Genomic DNA, 10,387 nt, shown 5'->3' with positions numbered 1-10,387 from the left:
CTATCTCTACTGGCATGAGCCATTGCTAGGTGGAAATAAGTGAACTCTGTGACCACCTTGCAGTTCCCACGCTCCAGGGTGCCTCCACATGGGACTACTAGAGTGTTGCTAATAATCATAAAATTAAAAGGGCAGGACTTGTGTGGACCTAAAGGGGTAGCCTTGGACACTAAGGCCTCATAGAAAAGGTAGAGCTCGGCCTGGCACGGTGGCTCACGCCTGTAATCCCAGCACTTTGGGAGGCCGAGGCAGGTGGATCACAAGGTCAGGAGATCGAGACCATCCTGGCCAACATGGTGAAACCCTGTCTCTACTAAAAATACAAAACCTAGCCAGGCGTGGTGGCATGTACCTGTAGTCCCAGCTACTCAGGAGGCTGAGGCAGGAGAATCACTGGAACCCAGGAGGCGGGGATTGCAGTGAGCCGAGATCTTGCCACTGCACTCCAGCCTGGGCAACAGAGCAAGACTGTGAAAAGAAAAGAAAAAGCTCTGGATTCTGGATTCTCAGTTCTAGAGCTTGAGGGCCTTGATCATTCATTGGACACAGAACACATCAATCTGAAGTTTTCCGCAAATGAGTTTAGAGCTCGCTGAGAGCCCCTCGTTGACCCTTCTGGTCCCGCCCCCTTTCACCTGCCAACCAGAATCTTTCCCACCTTGTCTAAGTCCTCTCGGGCCAGCCTTGGTGGGAGGCTCCTAGGATTCGCTCCCTGCCCTTCCCATCTTAGGGTGTCGTCTGAGACAGACTCTTATTCCCTCAATAAAGAGAGAGACTCTTATTCCCTCAGCGGCCAGCTCCTCGCCTCCCCTCAGCCGTAGCCACCTCAGTGGTCACCGTCTTCGCCGTGGTCGCCTCAGCCCGCTCGCCACCCCAGTTGAGGCGCTGCTGGTGTCATGTCTGCCACAGGGGACCGACACCCGACCCAAGGGGACCAGGAGGCCCCGGTAAGCCAGGAGGGAGCACAGGCCGAGGCGGCCGGAGCTGGTAACCAGGAGGGCGGCGACTCCGGCCCCGACAGCAGCGACATGGTGCCTGCGGCCGAGGTGGTCGGAGTCGCAGGGCCCGTGGAAGGCCTCGGGGAGGAGGAGGGTGAGCAGGCGGCAGGCCTGGCCGCAGTCCCCCGGGGCGGGAGCGCCGAGGAGGACTCGGACATCGGGCCCGCGACGGAGGAAGAGGAGGAGGAAGAGGGGAACGAGGCGGCCAACTTCGACTTGGCGGTGGTCGCCCGTCGCTACCCGGCGGCGGGCATTCACTTCGTGCTCCTGGACATGGTCCACTCCCTTCTCCACCGCCTCTATCACAACGACCACATCCTCATAGAGAACCGTCACCTCAGCCGCCTGATGGTGGGGCCCCACGCTGCTGCGCCCAACCTCTGGGGCAACCTCCCCCTGCTGCTGCTGCCCCAGAGGCTGGGTGCAGGGGCCGCAGCCCGGGCGGGCGAGGGCCTGGGCCTGATCCAGGAGGCCGCATCGGTCCCAGAGCCTGCAGTGCCAGCTGACCTGGCCGAGATGGCCAGGGAGCCCGAGGAGGAGGCCGCAGAGGAGCCCGCGGAGGAGACCGCAGAGGAGAAGCTCTCAGAGGAGGCCACAGAGGAACCAGACGCAGAGGAACCGGCCACAGAAGAACCGACCGCACAGGAGGCCACGGCCCCAGAGGGTAAGGAACGGGCTAGCGGCAGCAGCTGGGAGGCGGGGACCCGTGTGTCCCAGGGTTCTAGGCAGGGCCGCGGTGCGGGCACAGCTGGTGAAGCGGGTGGTGAAGGGGGGTCGGGGCCTCGGGTGGTGAAGCAGGAGTCGGGGCCCTCCTGAAACTTAAGGCAGAATGTGTCCCAATGAGTCGAAGCCCAATTCTCTAACGACATCTGTGGTTTTGAGAAAACTTGTCGCCCCCTACCAACCTATATTTGATAGGAGATCTGAGATCATCGGTGCCATCTGTGAGCCCGCAGATGAATGGCCGGGTAGATAGGGGTTCAGGAGGGAGCTCCGCAGGAAACAGAAGGGATGCGCCAAGGAAAAGAACAGGCAAATGGCAGGCATCCCTTTTAGTTCATGGCTTTTCAAAGTGTAAAGATTCGTAGAAAGTTGATGCCCCAAATGATGAAGTGATACAGGAGCACTTGGTAAAATTGAAGCATTCAGGGGGGTGAGGAACCAATGAGCTTCACCATAGAATTTGTCTTTTGAGGTAAACAAATATTTTCCCAACAAAGTTCTGACCAAAACACCGTAGAATGAGATCAGACCCGATGATTCAGATCTCTTCTTCTCCAAAGAACTAGAAATAATCAGCAGCTTTGGGTGGGAGATTTACTGGAAAAAAGGGACATACAGTGTCCCTGTGGAAATGATCAAGCAGCAGCAACGTGAGGGCCATGGAACTGTTGTGAAAACCAGTAGGAAGGTGCCCAGCTATTCCTTTCTTACTTAACTCTATCCTGCTTCTCCTGAGGGTGGAGTAGCTGAATGCCACTGCTAGTTATAAATTGGGCTACATTTTCTGTGAATGTCTGGTCCCCATGTGTGTATTATTGTTCCCTAAAGAAGTCACTAAATCTCAGCCCGAAAAGTGGGATGAAGAGGCCCAAGATGCTGCAGGCGAGGAAGAGAAAGAACAAGAAAAAGAGAAGGATGCGGAAAACAAGGCAGAGAACTCCAAAGGGACCTAGACGCAGCAGAGGAGAAGCCAAGAAAATCCAGGTATCTGTGTATAGCTTTGAGAATCACTCAACTATTCCTGGCATTTACCTGTTGCTGACAGTTTTATTGAACAACAACAAAAATTCTCAGTAAGTTAAGTAAGAAAAAGTTTAAAATTAGTTTAAAAATTCAATTTAACTTACTTAAAATGTTACGAGAATATTCATGTACCTAGTAATATGAACTGCGGTGTGTTCTGAAATATACTTCTTGGCTACTCATTTGCTCGTGTTGAGGTCTTTTGTCCTCTAGCTGCAAGACTACTAACAAGTGGCAAATGTATCAGACCTACTACCAGGACCAATATTTGTGTAGAAAACAGTTGCCAGACACAGCCGCTAACTTGGCTGGGCCACGCATTAGTTGGGCCTTCATTACTTGACCACAGAAATGCAGGCTCCCATAGTAACTAGGAGACAACTCAACGCCTTTTGCAAAGTGACTACTTAAAAATAGCAAAAAGCTAAGAATTTTACGTAGGACCACAATGAATGACTAATACCTAAATATTTATTTAGCTATATATTTTGGTATTTTATGTCACAGTCAGATGAAAAGAATGTGTGTTTATCACTGAATTGGTAATGAAGTCTTAAGGTATATCTGTCTTTGAGTGTATTTAAATGGTTAACATTTTTCTTTCTTTCTTTCTTTCTTATTTATTTATTTATTTTGCATTTTCACAGCCGTATATTTTGTAACGGCTTCTTTCCCACATGGTAGATACGGAAACCAAGGGTCTGGGAGGGTAAGGGAGTATTATCTGTGGAACCAGCACAGGCTTTTGAAGCTTGAGAGATTTATTTAAATCCCAGAATGGCCCCTCCTGTAAAAACAAAAGCAACAAGCTTTTCTAGTGCTAGGCAGACAAGGTTGGTGTGATCATTTGACTGAAACCTTCAGTTCCACAAGCACCCTGATATCCAAGCTCGTGAGTTACAAAAGGAAAAGATGGGCTTCTCTACTTGTTTAAGATATAGCACACAAATGTTGCAGATATCCACAGAGCTGGCCATTTTCTTCTATTTAGAAAGTCACTGGTGCTGGTTAATGTTGTACTATTGTTTATCATCTCTCATTTCATCCCACAGTTGGGAGGAAAAGAAAGAAGACTCTGTTGTTCATTGTTTTTATCTTTTTCTCCAGATGCCTGTGGGAATTGTAACACATATCATTACAAAGTTCGTTACATCAAAAGTGATACCCAGTGACATCTAACTTTCATGGATGTATGTGACAGTGTTCAAGTTAAAAATAAAAGTTTGTTTTAAATGAATAAACTGAAACGTGGGAAGATTTTTCAATAAGTAATCTTAACTCAAATCTCTCCTTTACGTCTTTGTTTTGGCCCACCATACCTTCATTGAAAGAGATTACTTTCCGCCATTTGGTAAGACTGTTTGAAATTCTTTCACTGCAGCCAAAAATCAAGTAAAATGACAAGTTTAAAACAATTTTTGAAAAGAGAGAGATGGGGCTCATCTTTAGAGCTGTGTGTTGTGACTACTGAGCACTTGTAATATGGCTAGTCTGATTTAATATGTGCTGTAAGTGTGAAAATAATATTGCATATATTACTAATTTTTTTTTTTTTGAGACTGAGTCTCGCTCTGTCACCCAGGCTGGAGTGCAGTGGTGCCATCTTGGCTCACTGCAACCTCCACCTCCCAGGTTCCAGCAAATTTCCTGCCTCACCCTTCCGAGTAGCTGGGACTACAGGCGCGCACCACCATGTCCAGCTAAGTTTTTGTATTTTTAGTAGAGACAGGGTTTTACCATATTGGTCATCCTGGTCTCGAACTACTGACCTCAGGTGATCTGCCTGCCTCGGCCTCCCAAAGTGCGGCCTCCCAAAGTGCTGGATTACAGGCGTGAGCCACCACCCCCAGGCACTTTTGGTGTTTTTGATGCTTAGCTCTTATGAGATGACCTGGTCCTTTTAAAAAAGTATCTCTTTTTTTCCCCCATTATTTGGAGGTTTGAAGTGAATTTGGCAGGATTCATTAAACACCTTCCAGTGTCTGTCATTTACCACCTCAACACTCAGTGATGACTGCATCCACTTCAACTCTGCACATTCTTTTCTAAGTAGCTTTAACTACGTTAAATCACTGAAGTTCTTACGTCTCTTCTTGGGAGGTTTACACAACTGCTTAGCTATGAACTATATAACATTTTTATGACACTATCTCTACTGGCATGAGCCATTGCTAGGTGGAAATAAGTGAACTCTGTGACCACCTTGCAGTTCCCACGCTCCAGGGTGCCTCCACATGGGACTACTAGAGTGTTGCTAATAATCATAAAATTAAAAGGGCAGGACTTGTGTGGACCTAAAGGGGTAGCCTTGGACACTAAGGCCTCATAGAAAAGGTAGAGCTCGGCCTGGCACGGTGGCTCACGCCTGTAATCCCAGCACTTTGGGAGGCCGAGGCAGGTGGATCACAAGGTCAGGAGATCGAGACCATCCTGGCCAACATGGTGAAACCCTGTCTCTACTAAAAATACAAAACCTAGCCAGGCGTGGTGGCATGTACCTGTAGTCCCAGCTACTCAGGAGGCTGAGGCAGGAGAATCACTGGAACCCAGGAGGCGGGGATTGCAGTGAGCCGAGATCTTGCCACTGCACTCCAGCCTGGGCAACAGAGCAAGACTGTGAAAAGAAAAGAAAAAGCTCTGGATTCTGGATTCTCAGTTCTAGAGCTTGAGGGCCTTGATCATTCATTGGACACAGAACACATCAATCTGAAGTTTTCCGCAAATGAGTTTAGAGCTCGCTGAGAGCCCCTCGTTGACCCTTCTGGTCCCGCCCCCTTTCACCTGCCAACCAGAATCTTTCCCACCTTGTCTAAGTCCTCTCGGGCCAGCCTTGGTGGGAGGCTCCTAGGATTCGCTCCCTGCCCTTCCCATCTTAGGGTGTCGTCTGAGACAGACTCTTATTCCCTCAATAAAGAGAGAGACTCTTATTCCCTCAGCGGCCAGCTCCTCGCCTCCCCTCAGCCGTAGCCACCTCAGTGGTCACCGTCTTCGCCGTGGTCGCCTCAGCCCGCTCGCCACCCCAGTTGAGGCGCTGCTGGTGTCATGTCTGCCACAGGGGACCGACACCCGACCCAAGGGGACCAGGAGGCCCCGGTAAGCCAGGAGGGAGCACAGGCCGAGGCGGCCGGAGCTGGTAACCAGGAGGGCGGCGACTCCGGCCCCGACAGCAGCGACATGGTGCCTGCGGCCGAGGTGGTCGGAGTCGCAGGGCCCGTGGAAGGCCTCGGGGAGGAGGAGGGTGAGCAGGCGGCAGGCCTGGCCGCAGTCCCCCGGGGCGGGAGCGCCGAGGAGGACTCGGACATCGGGCCCGCGACGGAGGAAGAGGAGGAGGAAGAGGGGAACGAGGCGGCCAACTTCGACTTGGCGGTGGTCGCCCGTCGCTACCCGGCGGCGGGCATTCACTTCGTGCTCCTGGACATGGTCCACTCCCTTCTCCACCGCCTCTATCACAACGACCACATCCTCATAGAGAACCGTCACCTCAGCCGCCTGATGGTGGGGCCCCACGCTGCTGCGCCCAACCTCTGGGGCAACCTCCCCCTGCTGCTGCTGCCCCAGAGGCTGGGTGCAGGGGCCGCAGCCCGGGCGGGCGAGGGCCTGGGCCTGATCCAGGAGGCCGCATCGGTCCCAGAGCCTGCAGTGCCAGCTGACCTGGCCGAGATGGCCAGGGAGCCCGAGGAGGAGGCCGCAGAGGAGCCCGCGGAGGAGACCGCAGAGGAGAAGCTCTCAGAGGAGGCCACAGAGGAACCAGACGCAGAGGAACCGGCCACAGAAGAACCGACCGCACAGGAGGCCACGGCCCCAGAGGGTAAGGAACGGGCTAGCGGCAGCAGCTGGGAGGCGGGGACCCGTGTGTCCCAGGGTTCTAGGCAGGGCCGCGGTGCGGGCACAGCTGGTGAAGCGGGTGGTGAAGGGGGGTCGGGGCCTCGGGTGGTGAAGCAGGAGTCGGGGCCCTCCTGAAACTTAAGGCAGAATGTGTCCCAATGAGTCGAAGCCCAATTCTCTAACGACATCTGTGGTTTTGAGAAAACTTGTCGCCCCCTACCAACCTATATTTGATAGGAGATCTGAGATCATCGGTGCCATCTGTGAGCCCGCAGATGAATGGCCGGGTAGATAGGGGTTCAGGAGGGAGCTCCGCAGGAAACAGAAGGGATGCGCCAAGGAAAAGAACAGGCAAATGGCAGGCATCCCTTTTAGTTCATGGCTTTTCAAAGTGTAAAGATTCGTAGAAAGTTGATGCCCCAAATGATGAAGTGATACAGGAGCACTTGGTAAAATTGAAGCATTCAGGGGGGTGAGGAACCAATGAGCTTCACCATAGAATTTGTCTTTTGAGGTAAACAAATATTTTCCCAACAAAGTTCTGACCAAAACACCGTAGAATGAGATCAGACCCGATGATTCAGATCTCTTCTTCTCCAAAGAACTAGAAATAATCAGCAGCTTTGGGTGGGAGATTTACTGGAAAAAAGGGACATACAGTGTCCCTGTGGAAATGATCAAGCAGCAGCAACGTGAGGGCCATGGAACTGTTGTGAAAACCAGTAGGAAGGTGCCCAGCTATTCCTTTCTTACTTAACTCTATCCTGCTTCTCCTGAGGGTGGAGTAGCTGAATGCCACTGCTAGTTATAAATTGGGCTACATTTTCTGTGAATGTCTGGTCCCCATGTGTGTATTATTGTTCCCTAAAGAAGTCACTAAATCTCAGCCCGAAAAGTGGGATGAAGAGGCCCAAGATGCTGCAGGCGAGGAAGAGAAAGAACAAGAAAAAGAGAAGGATGCGGAAAACAAGGCAGAGAACTCCAAAGGGACCTAGACGCAGCAGAGGAGAAGCCAAGAAAATCCAGGTATCTGTGTATAGCTTTGAGAATCACTCAACTATTCCTGGCATTTACCTGTTGCTGACAGTTTTATTGAACAACAACAAAAATTCTCAGTAAGTTAAGTAAGAAAAAGTTTAAAATTAGTTTAAAAATTCAATTTAACTTACTTAAAATGTTACGAGAATATTCATGTACCTAGTAATATGAACTGCGGTGTGTTCTGAAATATACTTCTTGGCTACTCATTTGCTCGTGTTGAGGTCTTTTGTCCTCTAGCTGCAAGACTACTAACAAGTGGCAAATGTATCAGACCTACTACCAGGACCAATATTTGTGTAGAAAACAGTTGCCAGACACAGCCGCTAACTTGGCTGGGCCACGCATTAGTTGGGCCTTCATTACTTGACCACAGAAATGCAGGCTCCCATAGTAACTAGGAGACAACTCAACGCCTTTTGCAAAGTGACTACTTAAAAATAGCAAAAAGCTAAGAATTTTACGTAGGACCACAATGAATGACTAATACCTAAATATTTATTTAGCTATATATTTTGGTATTTTATGTCACAGTCAGATGAAAAGAATGTGTGTTTATCACTGAATTGGTAATGAAGTCTTAAGGTATATCTGTCTTTGAGTGTATTTAAATGGTTAACATTTTTCTTTCTTATTTATTTATTTATTTTGCATTTTCACAGCCGTATATTTTGTAACGGCTTCTTTCCCACATGGTAGATACGGAAACCAAGGGTCTGGGAGGGTAAGGGAGTATTATCTGTGGAACCAGCACAGGCTTTTGAAGCTTGAGAGATTTATTTAAATCCCAGAATGGCCCCTCCTGTAAAAACAAAAGCAACAAGCTTTTCTAGTGCTAGGCAGACAAGGTTGGTGTGATCATTTGACTGAAACCTTCAGTTCCACAAGCACCCTGATATCCAAGCTCGTGAGTTACTCAAGGAAAAGATGGGCTTCTCTACTTGTTTAAGATATAGCACACAAATGTTGCAGATATCCACAGAGCTGGCCATTTTCTTCTATTTAGAAAGTCACTGGTGCTGGTTAATGTTGTACTATTGTTTATCATCTCTCATTTCATCCCACAGTTGGGAGGAAAAGAAAGAAGACTCTGTTGTTCATTGTTTTTATCTTTTTCTCCAGATGCCTGTGGGAATTGTAACACATATCATTACAAAGTTCGTTACATCAAAAGTGATACCCAGTGACATCTAACTTTCATGGATGTATGTGACAGTGTTCAAGTTAAAAATAAAAGTTTGTTTTAAATGAATAAACTGAAACGTGGGAAGATTTTTCAATAAGTAATCTTAACTCAAATCTCTCCTTTACGTCTTTGTTTTGGCCCACCATACCTTCATTGAAAGAGATTACTTTCCGCCATTTGGTAAGACTGTTTGAAATTCTTTCACTGCAGCCAAAAATCAAGTAAAATGACAAGTTTAAAACAATTTTTGAAAAGAGAGAGATGGGGCTCATCTTTAGAGCTGTGTGTTGTGACTACTGAGCACTTGTAATATGGCTAGTCTGATTTAATATGTGCTGTAAGTGTGAAAATAATATTGCATATATTACTAATTTTTTTTTTTTTGAGACTGAGTCTCGCTCTGTCACCCAGGCTGGAGTGCAGTGGTGCCATCTTGGCTCACTGCAACCTCCACCTCCCAGGTTCCAGCAAATTTCCTGCCTCACCCTTCCGAGTAGCTGGGACTACAGGCGCGCACCACCATGTCCAGCTAAGTTTTTGTATTTTTAGTAGAGACAGGGTTTTACCATATTGGTCATCCTGGTCTCGAACTACTGACCTCAGGTGATCTGCCTGCCTCGGCCTCCCAAAGTGCGGCCTCCCAAAGTGCTGGATTACAGGCGTGAGCCACCACCCCCAGGCACTTTTGGTGTTTTTGATGCTTAGCTCTTATGAGATGACCTGGTCCTTTTAAAAAAGTATCTCTTTTTTTCCCCCATTATTTGGAGGTTTGAAGTGAATTTGGCAGGATTCATTAAACACCTTCCAGTGTCTGTCATTTACCACCTCAACACTCAGTGATGACTGCATCCACTTCAACTCTGCACATTCTTTTCTAAGTAGCTTTAACTACGTTAAATCACTGAAGTTCTTACGTCTCTTCTTGGGAGGTTTACACAACTGCTTAGCTATGAACTATATAACATTTTTATGACACTATCTCTACTGGCATGAGCCATTGCTAGGTGGAAATAAGTGAACTCTGTGACCACCTTGCAGTTCCCACGCTCCAGCGTGCCTCCACATGGGACTACTAGAGTGTTGCTAATAATCATAAAATTAAAAGGGCAGGACTTGTGTGGACCTAAAGGGGTAGCCTTGGACACTAAGGCCTCATAGAAAAGGTAGAGCTCGGCCTGCCACGGTGTCTCAAGCCTGTAATCCCAGCACTTTGGGAGGTCGAGGCAGGTGGATCACAAGGTCAGGAGATCGAGACCATCCTGGCCAACATGGTGAAACTCTGTCTCTACTAAAAATACAAAACCTAGCGAGACATGGTGGCATGCACCTGTAGTCCCAGCTACTCAGGAGGCTGAGGCAGGAGAATCACTGGAACCCAAGAGGCAGGAATTGCAGTGAGCCAAGATCTTGCCACTGCACTCCAGCCTGGGTAACAGAGAAAGACTGTGAAAAGAAAAGAAAAAGCTCTGGATTCTGGATTCTCAATTCCAGAGCTTAAGGGCCTTGATCATTCATTGGACATAGAACATGTCAATCTGAAGTTTTCAGCAAATGAGCTTAGGGCTCGCTGAGAGCCCCTCGTTGACCCTTCCGG

General features: G+C 48.7%; 2 protein-coding genes across 2 annotated transcripts; both read left to right on the top strand.

Moving 5' to 3' along the window:
* Positions 1-658: 658 nt before the first annotated feature.
* Positions 659-3,994, top strand: LOC129529693 (cancer/testis antigen 47A-like). The gene is made up of 3 exons (XM_055375479.2): positions 659-1,662; positions 2,550-2,705; positions 3,852-3,994. Exons 1-2 carry the CDS (start codon positions 897-899, stop codon positions 2,672-2,674), a joined length of 891 nt encoding a protein of 296 aa, XP_055231454.1. The 5' UTR covers positions 659-896; the 3' UTR covers positions 2,675-2,705; positions 3,852-3,994.
* A 1,554-nt stretch (positions 3,995-5,548) lies between these two features.
* On the top strand, positions 5,549-8,872 carry LOC115932301 (cancer/testis antigen 47A-like). Its single transcript, XM_055375477.2, has 3 exons — positions 5,549-6,552; positions 7,440-7,595; positions 8,730-8,872. Exons 1-2 carry the CDS (start codon positions 5,787-5,789, stop codon positions 7,562-7,564), a joined length of 891 nt encoding a protein of 296 aa, XP_055231452.1. The 5' UTR covers positions 5,549-5,786; the 3' UTR covers positions 7,565-7,595; positions 8,730-8,872.
* Positions 8,873-10,387: the final 1,515 nt, after the last annotated feature.

This window comes from Gorilla gorilla, chromosome X (genome assembly GCF_029281585.2).
Source record: "Gorilla gorilla gorilla isolate KB3781 chromosome X, NHGRI_mGorGor1-v2.1_pri, whole genome shotgun sequence".
In the NCBI taxonomy this organism is placed as follows: Eukaryota; Metazoa; Chordata; class Mammalia; order Primates; family Hominidae; genus Gorilla; species Gorilla gorilla.
This window is presented reverse-complemented; position numbering and strand designations above follow the sequence as displayed.